General features: G+C 48.3%; 2 protein-coding genes across 8 annotated transcripts in view; one reads left to right on the forward strand and one right to left on the reverse strand.

Annotated features, from left to right (window-relative positions):
* Nucleotides 1–346: 346 nt before the first annotated feature.
* On the reverse strand, nt 347–14,472 carry ORMDL1 (ORMDL sphingolipid biosynthesis regulator 1). Of its 3 annotated transcripts, none has more exons than XM_077319467.1 (4): nt 14,379–14,447; nt 11,442–11,623; nt 6,511–6,662; nt 347–942 (listed from the first exon to the last, which is right to left on the reverse strand). In XM_077319467.1, the coding sequence occupies exons 2-4, from the start codon at nt 11,613–11,615 to the stop codon at nt 807–809; spliced, it is 462 nt and encodes a 153-aa protein (XP_077175582.1). In that variant the 5' UTR covers nt 11,616–11,623; nt 14,379–14,447; the 3' UTR covers nt 347–806. The 3 variants fall into 3 exon arrangements, with proteins under 3 accessions (XP_077175582.1, XP_077175580.1, XP_077175581.1); XM_077319465.1 differs by having other exon boundaries at nt 14,281–14,445; XM_077319466.1 differs by having other exon boundaries at nt 348–942; nt 14,298–14,472.
* Nucleotides 14,473–14,539: 67 nt separating this feature from the next.
* The window catches only part of PMS1 (PMS1 homolog 1, mismatch repair system component), a 63,122-nt gene continuing 62,427 nt past the window's right edge, over nt 14,540–15,234 (forward strand). For all 5 annotated transcript variants that reach the window (XR_013228001.1, XR_013228000.1, XM_077319462.1 and 2 more), the window contains exon 1: nt 14,540–14,630. The gene's annotated coding sequence lies outside the window, so the exon portion shown is untranslated. The remainder of the gene's footprint in view (nt 14,631–15,234) is intronic.

The following is a 15,234-nucleotide window of genomic DNA, read 5'->3' on the forward strand; positions in this document are numbered from 1 at the left end:
TCTAAGACAGAAAGAAGCCTGCTTTTCATTTGCAGGTATCCTGACTGTTTCAGACTAATCAACTATGTCTGCAAAATGAGCCAGAAAGTAATCATTTTTTTCTTCTATGGCAGACAGGTCAGGAAGCTGATGCCCCAGTCTGCCTCTCAAACTGGGGAAACGGTCATTATAAGGTCAAGAGAATAAATAAGGTATTTTGAGCCGTCATATCACTGAGTCACACAAAAACACACCCAAGAAACAATAACTGGCTACTGTACAACGTTTAGACCAGGGGTAGTCAAACTGCGGCCCTCCGGATGTCCATGGACTACAATTCCCAGAATTCTGGGAATTGTAGTCCATGGACATCCGGAGGGCCGCAGTATGACTACCCCTGGTTTAGACCATACCCATCTCGTAAACAGAGAATGAGGGTATTTTCCATTATCACAGATGCACACGGCAGTACCACAAGGGACCACTGTTGGTGTCTCCATCACACTAATCGGGTCCCTTTCTGCAAATCACTTAAGGTGGCTGGGTATATATCTCTGGCCAGTGCCACCGGCATTGTAGAGTTAGGCCTGCCTAGCTCCTTATAGAAAGCCTGCACTGCAAAGCAGGCAAATCTCGAAAAGGTCTGTTTCTCTCCCATGCAGTTCTGAAAGGATAACATTTACATCTTCAGAGCAGGAAGTCCCCTTGCAGGTTACTGGACAAGTGGCCACCACAAACAGTGGCCCCCAAACAGTGTCTTCTTCCAAGGCAAACAACGGCCACGCTAAGCTTGGGTCAGATTTGCTTCCACATTACATCTCCCGCACTTAATATTTGTTGATCCCGAAGATCCGGACGCCATGCAGCTGCGGCAGCTTGGGGATAAGGACGCTCAAGAGCGAAGCCGTGTTCACGAGGAAGTGCGTCGGGTCATATTTTGTGTAGAAGCTTGCCAGGAAATACCTGCAGGAAAAGAAAGGCAGAATGAATACAGAAAGCAAGGATTGGAGTGAAGGCCATTCATGGAGTAAAAGTTCAGGAGGAGGCACTGTGGACAGGGCGGTCATCCATCGGGAGGAAGAGCTGGGTGTCGTCTGCATATTGATGACATCCCAGCCCGAACCTTTGTACCAGTTGGGCAAGAGGGCACATGAAGATATTAAATAGGATAGGAGAGAGGACCGCTCCTTGTGGGACTCTGCATAAGAATTGTTGTGTCCTCCGTCCATCACCCAGGAAGAAGGAGATCAGCCTTTGAAGGAATGTCCCTCATGTAACAATCCCTCTCGAGCCAGCTTGGTGTAGTGGTTAGGAGTGCAGACTTCTAATCTGGTGATCCAGGTTTGATTCCCCGCTCCCCCACATGCAACCAGCTGGGTGACCTTGGGCTTGCCACAGCACTGATAAAGCTGTTCTGACCGAGCAGGAATATCAGGGCTCTCTCAGCCTCACAGGGTGTCTGTTGTGGGGAGAGGAAAGAGAAGGTGAATGAAAGCCGCTTTGAGACTCCTTCAGGAAGAGAAAAGTGGCATATAAGAACCTACTACTACCACAACATCAAGAAAACAAAGATCATGGCATCCGGCCCTCTCAATTCATGGCAAATAGATGGGGAAGAAATGGAGATAGTGACAGATTTTATTTTCCTGGGCTCCAAGATCACTGCAGATGGGGACTGCAGCAAAGAAATTAAAAGACGCTTGCTCCTGGGGAGGAAAGCTATGGCAAATCTAAACAGCATCCTAAAAAGCAGAGACATCACCCTGCCAACAAAAGTGCGTTTAGTCAAGGCTATGGTATTCCCAGTTGCAATGTATGGCTGCGAAAGTTGGACCATAAGGAAGGCCGAGCGTCAAAGAATTGAGGCTTTTGAACTCTGGTGCTGGAGAAGACTCTTGCGAGTCCCTTGGACTGCAAGGCGAACAAACCGGTCAGTCCTAGAGGAGATCAGCCCTGACTGCTCTTTAGAAGGCCAGATCCTGAAGATGAAACTCAAATACTTTGGCCACCTCATGAGAAGGAAGGACTCCCTGGAGAAGAGCCTAATGCTGGGAGCGATCGAGGGCAAAAGAAGAAGGGGACGACAGAGAATGAGGTGGCTGGATGGAGTCACTGAAGCAGTAGGTGCAAACTTAAATGGACTCCAGGGAATGGTAGAGGACAGGAAGGCCTGGAGGATCATTGTCCATGGAGTCGCGATGGGTCGGACACGTCTTCGCACATAACAATAACAACAACAACTACCACAACTACACGTCTGCCTCCTTCTCCTCCTCCTTGCATGATTTTTCCACGACAAAATTAACAATGAAAAAAACATCTTATGAAAAAAAGGTGGGAGATCTTGATGCACTCCTTTTGGTCTGCCCAGTTGTGACAAAGCCTCTGTTGTCTCCTTGCATGCCAACAGCTCATTTTGCTGCGGGCACTTCCTCAAAAGTGGCTGGGAATTTCAGGGTTGCTTCTGGCGTTTCAGATGATAAATACAACTCTGAAGAACTCTGGAGGTGAAAACGACATTTCTCATCCTCCTCCACCTCAACTAGTACATGAAATTATAAATATTTCTAAGAGCATTACAATTTCCCCCTTTTGCTTTCAAAAACATTTTCTACTCCACGTGCAATTTTAAGTTTCCTTGAAATCTTCTACTCAAAAGCATCAAACTCCCAAGCAAAGAGCTGGGATTCAACCGTCAGGGGAAAGATGCACATATTTCCTGCCTGTTCACCTTTCCTTGTGATTTCTGGAAAGATGGTGGCCAGCTTTTTGTAATCTGTCTAAAAGTTCACTGAGAAATACTGGCTATAAGGGATGCAAATAAAAAGTCAGTTGGGGAGTAGGGATGCAATGAATAGGACGGTACAACATAATCTCTCCTCTTTTCTTTGACCGTTTCATCCCCTTTCCTCTACTCACTGCAGCCCCCTTTTAAAATATTGTGTTTTGTCCAAAGAAACTCCACAAATTGTCTTTCCAGAAACTGAGAGAGAGTTCTGGCTGAAGAAGGACATGAGGAAAATCCACATCTGCCAGGGCTTTAGGCGGATGAACAGTCAGAATTAGGGTTGCCACGTCCTGGTTTGGAAATACTCAAAGCTCTTTGGGGTGGAACCTGAGAAGGGTGGGATTTGGCAAGAGGAGGAGCTTCAATGGGGCCTAATACCATAGAGTCTGCCTTCGAATGAGGCCATTTCCGCCAGGTGAACTGATCTCTGTTGCCCCGAGATGAGCTGCATTAGTAGAACACCACCTGGAGGTTGGCAACCCTAGTCAGACCAAAGCCAATGTGTTTAGGGTCAGGGCATTAGAGTATTTCAGTTTCCCACCCTCTATCAGGGATAGTGGGAGGACTGGGGACTCATTGCCTACTTGATTGGCCGTCCATCCAATAAATGGCCAATCAGGTAGGTTGTCCCGCCCCTGACCACATCCCCCTCCTTCGGCTTTTCTCTGAGGCTTGGAGGCTGTAGATCCCTGCTGTGTGAGAGCTGCCCCTGCTGGTGAGTTCCCTAACAGCTGCCTGCAGCCTTTCCAAGTCCTGGGGGGAGGGAGAGGCCGTTCACAGAGTTCCTCCACCCAGCCACCCCCAGTATAAATATAATATAAATATAATTAAACAAACCAACAAATAACAACTTTGAAATCCAAATTTCTTCTGGAGGATTAACACAGTGCTGGAGTCCAAAGAATGGAAACTGTAAAACGTTGGCAAGATTCTCCCAGTGTATAAATAATTTTCTTGAAATGTTTGAACAAAATTCTCAGTGAGGGCAAGTGAGGGCAAATCGTGAATGTATTATGTCTTACTCTAAAGCATGATCTCTGCCTTTGTTTTCTCTGTATAGCAGCGGATTCTTTTGCACTTTCCCTCCTTATATTGTACTTTTATATGCTATTAAAGGCTTGTTGTTGTTGAAATGTTTCAAGTGCCTCATATACATTTTTCATGATTACATTGAGGTGTGTGTGAAGGAGAGATGTGCAGAGATAAGTTTCCTTGGAGATGTCAGAACACTGTCGTTTCTGCCATGATTTTAGATTGGCCCCCACCTGGTGGAACGAGCTCCCAGAGGAGATCAGGGCTCTGACGGAACTAAAACAATTCCACAGGGCCTGCCAAAGGGAGCTTTTCCACCAGGCACAATCAATCAACATCTGCAGGGCCCCTGATCCCACCCCCCAGAAACCCACTAAGACTCTTGGACCTGTTTGAATTACTATTGTTTATGTTATACTGTTACCCAGGTATTATCAGTTAATAATATGAATGTTATAGTTATTATATGCATGGTTCCATGTATAGTTTCAGTTCTATGTAAACTGCCCTGAGCCTTCGGGGAGGTTGGTATATAAATATGAATAAATAAATAAAAATAATAAATAAAAATTGTTTATTTAGGTTGCAGCTATGTAGGGTCTGATTTGACCTGCTGGCCATGTTTCATTGCCCTGAGGTTCATTTATTATGCTTCTTCCTGCATTCCTACCCCACCCCACTGCAACTCACCTCTTCCTTATTTATCTCCATTCCCCTCCGGAATGCACCTTGGGATCTTCATTCTGGTTCTTGAGACTATTTGAAGTTCCCATGAGGGGGAGGTGCGGGGTCCAGAGTTATATGTTGTATCTCATGCTATCTGCACAGCCAATCAAATCTCCAATGGCCAATCAGAAGCCTCACCTGGCCCCATCCACTTTCTAAGCACATTTGGCAGGGACCATGGACACAAGGTTGGGGGCCCCCGTTTTGCTTGTCTAAGTCTAAATGTTGATATTCTGTGGGTAGTCATTGCAAGAGACTTAGCAATTTGCTTTAACAAGCCTATGGGGAAATCTCACTTGGCTTTAAAGTCCCTTGGGTGGCTCTGCACTATTTCAAGGCAGAAACTGATGGGGGTGGAGAAAAATCTAACCTAATCTACTGTTTAGATCAGGGGTAGTCAAACTACCCTCCAGATGTCCATGGACTACAATTCCCATGAGCCCCGCCAATGCTGGCAGGAGCTCATGGGAATTATAGTTCATGGATAACTGGAGGGCCACAGTTTGACTACGCCTAGTTTAGATTCAGAGGAAGTACAGGATTCCCCTTCCCAAGTTCCTAAAAGCAAGAGAATCAGATGGCTCAGGGTACCATAAAACTAGCACAGCACCTATTTACTCTAAACGTCCCATTTCCTAACAATGCACTGGAAGTTACAATATCTTTAGCATCCAAGATATAGATTCTTGTCCTTTCTGCCATTCTGGCTACATAACATAAAGTGGCTGTGAAGCAGTTTGCATGTCTTGATCTCCAAGATCGCTGCCTCTCTCATTAGCTGTATTCTATTGTGTGTTCTTAAAAAAAAACCCCAAAGATACTATTAACTGGATTTTAAGTACAATACTGGTTTTTAAGAACAAACTGTTGTATTTTTAAAGTCTTAGTTTGGGCTGTGTAAGTACTACCGTAGCAGGCTATAGAAACAATCCTATCTGCAGAATGGAATAATTACTTGCAGAATGTCAAAAATATAATAAGAGATAGCAAGAAATGCAAAATATTTCATAAGCTTACATGGAACTATTAAAATAGTATGCTTCAAATGTGGAACTGGAACGATGCACAACATTATGAACCTTTTTACCTCAAAGCAATGCATCTTCCTGGACTGAATCGAGACTTAGATTTCCTGTCTTATTCCCAATGCTAATTTCTCCATGCCTGCTACCTCCTGCATATTACATCTAATCCAATCATGCCTGCCATTTGCCTCCTACTGTTATTTGGCATCTGAAATCATTCCGCTTTCCATTATATACGACAGAATTCACATTCTAGCTGTATCTGCAGAAGTGAGCCGAGATTCATTGAAGTTCCTCCCCTGCCACAAATTCTGTTAGTCTTTAAGGTGCTACTAGAGAGCCAGGTTGGCGTACTGGTTAGGAATGTGGACTTCTAATCTGGCACGCTGGGTTTGATTCTGCACTCCCCCACATGCAACCAGCTGGTAACCTTGGGCTCACCACAGCATGGATAAAACTGTTCTGACCGAGCAGTGATATCAGGGCTCTCAGCCTCACCCACCCCACAGGGTGTCTGTTGTGGGGAGAGGAATGGGAAGGTGACTGTAAGCCGCTTTGAGCCTCCTTCGGGTAGAGAAAACTGGCATATAAGAACCAACTCTTCTTCTTCTTCTAGATTTTTGCTCTTTCCTACTTTTTAGCAACAATCATTCATTGAGATTCCAGTTTTCCAATATGCTTTGCCCCACTCACCTGTGGGATTTTTACACTCTCCCAAACTGACAGGGTTACTAAGATGCAGTCCGCACTTCTATTAGCAAGAAAATTCAATGTGTGAAAAAATGTGTTTAACACAAGGCATCTCGTAACTGGCAAAGCAATTACTATAAAACATAACCAGTATATCCCAAATAATGCCCTGAGCAACCCTGATTAGTTGCATCAAACATTACAGTTCAAAACAGTTCTCTTTTTCCCCCCTGCAAGTACCGCCACAGTAGAACTTTAAATAAAACCTACAGAATGATTGGAGAGATTGTGAAGAATTTCCGCGAAGATGTAAACTGCACCCCGTAGTCTAGCTGCTCCCAGTGTGTCAGCAGCCGAGCTTTGCCTTGGTCTGGCGTTTCAAAAGGGGTTCCTTTGACCGCATGCAAGAAGACATACATCCCCTGAGAAAAAGAGAAAACAGCCATGTTTGTATATTCATTATTACAATGGGTCCGTTCTAGAGCCAGTTTGGTGTAGTGGTTAGGGCACACTTCTAATCTGGCATGCCGGGTTCGATTCTGCACTCCCCCATGTGCAACCAGCTGAGTAACCTTGGGCTTGCCACGGCACTGATAAAACTGTTCAGGGCTCTTAGCCTCACTCACCTCACAGGGTGCCTGTTGTGGGGGGAGGAAAGGGAAGGCGACTGTAAGCCTCTTTGAGACTCCTTTGGGTAGAGAAAAGCGGCATATAAAGACCAACTCTTCTTCTTCAGTAATATCAGGGCTCTCTCTGCCTCGCCCACCTCACAGGGTGTCTGTTGTGGGGAGAGGAAAGGGAAGGCGACTCTAAGCTGCTTTGAGACTCCTTCAGGTAGAGAAAAGCGGCATATAAGAACCAACTCTTCTTCTTCCTTCTTCCTTCTCCCTCCTCTTCTTCTTCTTCTTCTGGAGGTCCTGGGTACAGACTTTCAGCCACGACGGCCCCTCTGCGTGTCCTTCCCACGCCAACTCACCTGTGAAACCTCCCACCCACGTCATGTATGTACGTGTGATTCCCCCCCCCCAAGGGTCAGCATGACTATTAGCAGGCCTGCTCTGGCTTGCAGGTGTCCATAACTGGGCCTGTGCACCGACACCATCCTTCCCACCTGCAAGGCTGGATTCAAGAATGTGGTAGTTGGCCAACAATGTGAACTTGTGTTCAGTTGTGTAACTGGATGGGGGGGGGGGAGCAGGAATGGCGTCACCGTCTTCTGGAGGATTCCCTCAAGCGAGCTCCCTGATTGGGCTGGAGAGATCACCTGCTGCCCAGTGGCCAAAGGCTACAATTTAGCCACAGATAAGAGGGAAGCCATGCTAACTTTGTGATTCGACTGGGTAGTGGCTCTGACTAAGCTAAGTTTAGATTCAAATGGGCAGCCGTGTTGGTCAGAAGTAGCACAATAGAATCAGAGTCCAGTAGCCCCTTTAAGACCAACAAAGATTTATTCAGGGCGTGAGCTTTCAAGTGCAAGCACCCTTCGTCAGACTATGATCTTCTTCCATGACAGGGAGTATATATATATTCGAAAGCTCACGCCTTGAATAAATCTTTGTTGGCCGTAAAGGTGCTACTGGACTCTGATTTTATTAATCTAAGTTTAGTCTTTCAGAACTATTGCCAGACTGTCAGCAAAGGCTCGTAATTTGTAAATTAAAAAAAAAATCTTTGCAACTCTAAAACAGTTGAACAGGGGAAGGAGGAGGCGGGAGGAAGGGGATGGGATATGCTGAGCAAGAGGTCGCCATCTATCTTTCCGTCTTGTATTGCTGTAAGGGGGGTTTTATGGGGTTTTGTTGTTTGATTGTTTTAAATTGCGTGAAACGCTGCTGAGACCAGTGGATGAGTGGCGGTCAATCAATCGATCGATCAATCAATCCTCTCATTTTGTCTTATATCTCTGTTCGATGTCTCCGAAACTAAAATGAACCACAGAGGGGACAGCAGGCTCCCTTGCTTGATTCCTCTCTGTATTTCACATGGTTTAGTCTCCCTGGACAATTATTTGTACTGTTTGTGAAGTATACATTGATTTCACCCATTTTATGAAATTTTCTCCAAAATTCATTCCTTGGGCAGGCAAGCAATGCTCAGACTTGGAAGTCCTTAAGGTTACATGCACCTAAGAAACTAGACCTTTGTAAAATATATGAAGGTGTCTTAAGTACTGTAAGAAATAAGATATCACGAGGTGACAGAAAAGCTAACTTTCTATGTAATATTTAGATAGCTGGTATTAGATGGCACCCCTTTTAGAATATCTCTGTCCCTCAAGGACAGTTAAAGGATAATGTCAGAACTGTGTTAGACATTTTGGAGTATTTGGGAAAACAATGCAACTCTATTGATCTTCTTAGATGCAGAGAAAGCTGCATATAAGAACCAACTCTTCAGTAATATCAGGGCTCTCTCAGCCTCACCCACCTCACAGGGTGTCTGTTGTGGGGAGAGGAAAGGGAAGGCGTTTGGAAGCCACTTTGAGACTCCTCCTGGTAGAGAAAAGCGGCATATAAGAACCAACTCTTCTTCTTCAGTAATATCAGGGCTCTCTCAGCCTCACCCACCTCACAGGGTGTCTGTTGTGGGGAGAGGAAAGGGAAGGCTTTTGGAAGCCACTTTGAGACTCCTCCTGGTAGAGAAAAGCGGCATATAAGAACCAACTCTTCTTCTTCAGTAATATCAGGGCTCTCTCAGCCTCACCCACCTCACAGGGTGTCTGTTGTGGGGAGAGGAAAGGGAAGGTGACTGTAAGCCGCTTTGAGACTCCTTCGGGTAGAGAAAAGCGGCATATAAGAACCAACTCTTCTTCTTCATCTTGATTCTAACTCGCTCTTCCTGGCCACTAACTCCCCTCTACCCTACCTATATGTAAGGCTTGAATAGGTCTGTTTCAATGTATCTGAAGAAGTATGCATGCACATGAAAGCCTATACCCAGGAGTAAACTTTGTTGGTCTTAAAGCTGCCACTGGACTTTGTTCTGTTGCTTCAGGCCAACACAGTGATCCACCTGAATCGGTATATAGAAATTCATGGCAGCCACATGCATTTCCAGAGTCACTGTCAGCAAGGAGTAAGCTCCAAGGGAATCAAGCAAACTCTCTGCATCTCATGTGGGTGCTTTATTTCAACAGAACAGCACTAATGTTCGCCAAGGGTCATTTATCACAAGTTCAAGACATAGTAATGGGTCCAAAGTTACTTGCTGTGGTAAAAGCCATAAATCCAACCCTTAAAAAATGTGACACTTTAAGCCACGTTCAATAAATTAGCACACACTCTGCTTGGCGGGTGAAGTTTAATTAATTAACCAAAGGTGTTTTCACACAGAACTCAAGATGCCTGGAAGAAATCTGCAGTACATCCCAAGTTAATTTATTTAATTTATATACCACCACTCATGGCAGTTGCCATCCCGTGGTGGTTTACGATATAAAACAATAAAAAAGCACATTAAATCCCCAATAAAAATTACCAAACCATAAAGAGAACAATAAATAGCGGCATAAAATACAAAAATAATCTCTCAGTCCCAGCTCTACTATTCCAGCCTGGGAGTCTAGGAATAAGCTACATAATACAAGCCTGGGGGTTGATCTCAATGCATAGCTAGGGGGGGACTCACAGCTGACAACCCCGTGTCAGAATTCCAGACATGTAGACAAGAAAACTTCTATGTGGAAAATTTCTTTATTCTCAAGCTGCAGCATCTAACGTAGCATAAAGACAGAATTGGATCTACGGGCAAAGCTATACAATATAAAACCCAATCGCCCCTCCCTTGAGCAGCTGGTAACTCGGGTGTCAGGATGAGACATAACATGGAGCTATCTTCGTGTCAGGTGCAGCTTCTGGGAATAAAGCCAAAACGCTTTGTTATGAGAAGCAGAGGCACTGACTAGATACATGGCCTTGAAACTGTGAGCAGGACCTAAAGACGAGAAGCTGGCAAAGCAGGCAAAATGGACGACTGATACAGGTCAGGCCAAAGCGAACAGACATAATTCATGGCAGAAGACACAGGATTCTGACACCCTGGTCATCCACCCGGCCTCAACCAAACGCCTGGCGGAAGAGCTCCATCTTGCAGGCCCTGCGGAATTTAGGTAGTTGCAATCAGGGCCCTCAAATCCTTTCAAATGGAACCCCAGTTCCGCAGATGCATCCTGTTTAGAATGGAAACATCACAGCCATGCCTCATTAAGAGGAATATTCCAGAACGTCACGCAAGAACTTCCTCAAAGCGCCCTCAAACGACAATGTAGGCTGGCGAATCAGAGCCAGGAATCAATATGCCCCGATTAAACTCAAGCCCTGACTTAGACAGCCCGTACTAGCCTGGTCTTGTCAGCTCCCCGAAGCTAAGCAGGTTTGAACCTGGTTAATATTTGAATGGGAGACCAACAAGGAAGGCTTTCAGGGTGATGGGACCGCTTTACTCTGCTGTTTCGGCCTCACTTGGAGTCCTGTGTTCAGTTTTGGGCACTCCAGTTGAAGAGGGATGTAGATAAACTGGAGCGTGTCCAGAGGAGGGCAACACAGATGGCGAGAGGTTTGGAGACCAAGACGCATTAAGAAAGGTTGGGGGAGCTTGGTCTGTTTAGCCTAGAGAGGAGACGACTGAGAGGGGATCTGATAACCATCTTCAAGTATTTAAAAGGGTGCCTTTTTGGAGGATGGAGCAGAGTTGCTCTCTCTTGCCCCAGAGGGACAGACCAGAACCAATGGGATGCAGTTAATTCAAAAGGAATTCCATCTAAACATCCAGAAGACGTTCCTGACAGTTAGAGCAGTTTCTCAGTGGAACAGGCTTCCTCGGGAGATGGTGGGTTCTCCATCTTTGGACATTTTTAAACAGAGGCTGGATAACCATCTGACAAAGAGGCTGATTCTGGGGAGGTTCAAGGGGGTGGCAGGTTACAGTGGATGAGTGATAGGGTCGTGAGTGCCCTGCATAGTGCAGGGGGTTGGACTAGATGACCCAGGAGGTCCCTTCCAACTCTATGATTCTATGATCTGGCTAGCCTCCTTTTAGACTTATCTTCCTTTATACAAAAAGTGCCTTTCATCCTCACCGAACTTGAGAGCTGGTTGCTTCAGCTGGCAAAGCTGTTTGCCAGGCATGCCCCTTTCCCTTGCCTCTGGACCCCAAGCTGACCAGAGCCAGCCCACGTCGGTATTGTTAAGCGGGGCACTCACCAAGTTGTGAATGACGTTGGTTAAAGTCCACGCGACAGAAACGCTGAAGAAAGGGATGCTGAGGAGGACGATATGGAGCAAGCCCACGCCCAACGCGTAGGTGAGCCACATCCCGCGGCTGTTCATCACCCTGGTGTTGGGATTCACCTCGCTGTGGGCCACCCCGACGTTCATCTTGGGTCCTGAAAAGCCAAGCCGCGAAAGAAAATCAGCATCAAAGGAATCAGAGCCCAGCCTTCCGTGACTGCAAAGGACTTGCAAGCTGCCAAGGGGATTTCTCCCAGCCGAACGAGACAACAGAAGGCCTTCCAAATTCTCTCTTCCCCCTCCAGTTTCTGCTTTGCTTGGACATGTTACCGCATCTCCTCTTTTGCAAGGCAGGCCCAGCCCTTCCTCCCGGCCATGTTTGTAGCTCTCCTGTAGATTGAATCTAGAGATGAAAGGCAGCACTTGGCAGTCCCAGGAGGCCAATTATTAATTTTTAGTTGTCTTCAAGGCAAGCTAATAAAGCTTAAAGAAAAACACAGGTCGGAACCTGAAATTAACCAATTAACCTCCACCCAAGCAGCTTTTCAAATAGTTGTTAGCCGTTAAGACACGGGACCTCTAAGGACCACCTAACAACCTATAACACAGCTAAGAACAAAGTTTGAGTCCGGTGGCACCTTAAAGACGAAAGATGTTTTATTCAGGATAGAAGCTTTCGTCTACAGGCACACAAAAGCTTATACCCTGAATAAAACTTCGCTGGTCTTAAAGGTGCCACTCAAATTCTGCACCCATTGGCTGATGCACATTCAACGTGATTGCGGCTGGATTTTCCTGCATTTGCTCCTTATTTTTAGTAAACCTTTTTATTTTTAGCAAAAGTAAGAAAAAATAGAGATACAGAAATACGGACAAATCATTCTCCCCTACAGGACCAGAGCCGTGGATTCCCTAATCCTGCTCTATTTAGCAAGACAGTCAAAATAGTAATGCCACTGTTCTTGAAATTCTTGCATCGATCTTCTATCAACCCGGTTAGTCAGTTTGGACATTTCTGCAAGACCTGCAAGTTTGTTTAACCAGGTCGATATCGATGGTAGGAAAATATACTTTTGAAGTGCATCGAAAGTGCATTATCCAACATGGGTGGACTGGTTACCCACCTGAATCTAACACAGCTCAGGGTTATTGGGGAGGAGGGGGCTGTCCCTTCTGCGGAAGGCATGGCTTTCCATTCCTCCCCGCCGCGCAAAACGGAGAGGGAGAACAGCCCAGAGTCCTCAGAAAGGGAGCATAAGAACACAGTAGTGGGTCAGCCTCTCAAATATATCACTCTTCGAAAAATCACGGCCTCACCCAGTGGTTTTAGTTAAGTCTAGTGTGAAATTAACATTTTAACATTTTAAGAATCCAACCCGCTGCTTTGTGACAAAATTGTTGCTGGGTGCATTCCTTAGGTATGGAATAAAGAACTGCCACAGAAAAAAAAAGAGGCGTGTTCTGCCAGACTTTGTGCTTTAAAAATGCATTGCGTATTCTTACAATCAGGCTCTTGGGATGGGGGATATCCCACTAACAATTTCAGGTTCAATGTAACTGATGTTGACCATTTATGCTGCACAGAAATAGATCTAAATAAAAGAGATTTTTTTGGGGGGGGGGGTGTTTAAACCACCAACATTCCCCACCGCCCATTCCTCCAAGCCACTCCATCAATTCAGGCTGATGGCTTTGGAGGGTCCAGACTCCGCTCAACATCTAAGCACCCCCCAGGCTCACTTTGCACAGATTCCCAGGGAGGGCAACAAAACACGCAGGGAGCAAGGTCCGCCAGGGGAAGGGACACAGTGCCTGTCAACCCCCCTCACCTTCCCGATGCTTAAAACAGCAGGCTGAATCCTAATGATTCTGGAGGAGTCGCCATGTGAAGCTCCCTTGGACTGAATCACACCTTCAATCCATCCAGGGCAAGCTCTCCTACTCAGACTGGCAACAGCTCTCCAAAGTCTCAGGAGGTGGTCCTTCTGCCAGAACATTTTTAACTGGATTGAACCAGGGACCTCATGCATGCCAAGCACTAGCTCTGCTAATACTGAGCCCTAGCTCGGCCACTGAGCCAAGGCTCATGAGACCATACTGAATCAGACCCTCAAGTATTGTCTACTCAGGCTGGCAGCGCCCTCCAGGGTCTCCGGTCCGGTCCTTTTAACTGGAGATGCTGGGGATGGGACCTTCTGCATGCCAAGCCGATGCTCTACCACTGAGCTATAATTTTTTTTTGCCAGATACTGGAACAGACCCTCTATCCCCAAGGTCAGTATTGTCTACTCGGGCTGGCAGCGGCTCTCCAGGGTCTCAGGTCTGAAGGTCTTTCCCATCACCCGCCGCTTCCTGGTCTTTTGCACGGGAGACGGCAGGGCTCGAACCTTCTGCGTGCCCAGCGAGAGGCGCGCCCCTGATTCAGGCCCATTCTTTCTGAACATCTCCCCAGGACTGAAGGAAGCAGCTCCCGGGGTATACACACTTGGCTAGGGTTGCCAACTCCAACTTGGGAAAGCCCTGGAGATCCGGGAGAAACTGGAACGAGGACGCGGCGCCACGAAGCCTACCCTCCTAATCGTCATCGGGGGAGCCCTCCAGGCCTGGCCTGGAGGCTGGCAACCCTCCCGCCCTCCCGTGACCGCGTAGGCCGCGCGTGGGCAGCCCCGCCTTCTGGACCCCCGCAAAGGCAGGCCACGCGAGCAGGCGAGGCCGGAGCGGGAGGCCCGGCGGCGCCCTTTGTGTGCGCTCCTGCAAGGGCCGCCGAGGCGCAGCCCCCGAGCCGCCATCCCAGCCGCACGCAGCCGCGCACCTCTCTCCGCTACGCACCGGGCCCCGGGCTCCCTCCGCGGGCAAAGGCGGCGGCTTCCCGGGAGCGCCGCTCCGGCAACAATGCGCCCTGCGCCTCACCCGCCACCGCCGCCACCTCCGAGGCTCCAGCTCCGTCCGTCCGCCCGCCCGCCGGGGAATGCGGCCAAGCCCGGCGAAGACCCTGGCAGGCGATTGGCCCGCGCTGGCCCCGCCTCCCGCCTCTAGCTCCTCCTCCTCCTCCTCCTCCTCGCGCTTCCCTGCCCGCGCGCCCGCCCGCCCGCCCCGCCGGCGCGTGCCAAGTGCTCCCGCGCGCGCTTCCCGGGGGAGACCCGCGTGCGCCCGCTCGAGCAGGTGAGGCCGGACCCTCGCGGGGGAGGCTGCTGGGACTGGTCGCCTCGCGCGTAAACAGAGCCCACCCCCACCCCTTCCCCCTCCAGCGCGCGCCGGGAGGCGGGCCCCCCAGGGCAAAGGAGCAATCCCGTGCAAACAAAGTGCTCGGCGGCTTCTTGGGTTAGGGAGGGAAGCGAGTCTCCCGGGGGCGGCGGGAGGCCTCCCGGATACTGCAGCCGGGTCCCGGTTAAAAGAGAGCGGTTCCCCTGGAGAAAACGGCTGCTTCGGAAGTCGGGTTCTGAGGTTCGGTGCCCCGCGGAGCACCCTCTTCCGGGCTCCACTCGCATTTCTCCAGGAGTTTCCCAGCTTGGAGTTGGTAACCCCGAGAGGAGGAAAGGAGCGGTGGGCTCTCTGGGATTGCCCGCCTCCGAGCGGGATCTGGAGATCTCCCGGAGTTGCAGCTGAGTCCCTGAGCTCAGAGGTCGGTTCACTGGGGGGTGGGCGGGATGCCGTGATGCCGTGATGCCCTGTTGGAGGGTCTCCCCCCCCCCCCAGTCGGCTCCTGCAAATCTCTGGGGATTCCTTCGCCCAGATCGGCGTTAACTACAGAGGCCCCTGGAGATCT

This window comes from Paroedura picta, chromosome 2, assembly GCF_049243985.1.
Source record: "Paroedura picta isolate Pp20150507F chromosome 2, Ppicta_v3.0, whole genome shotgun sequence".
Lineage (NCBI taxonomy): Eukaryota > Metazoa > Chordata > Lepidosauria > Squamata > Gekkonidae > Paroedura > Paroedura picta.

Bases quoted from the DNA above. Each gene is read 5' to 3' on its own strand.
- ORMDL1 (XM_077319467.1), bottom strand. From the start codon at position 11,615: ATGAACGTCGGGGTGGCCCACAGCGAGGTGAATCCCAACACCAGGGTG. The intron at 6,663-11,441 runs GTGAGTGCCCCG...TCTTTTTCTCAG, and splicing joins CCAACGTCATTCACAACTTG to GGGATGTATGTCTTCTTGCA. The intron at 943-6,510 runs GTAGGTTTTATT...CTTTTCCTGCAG, and splicing joins ACAATCTCTCCAATCATTCT to GTATTTCCTGGCAAGCTTCT.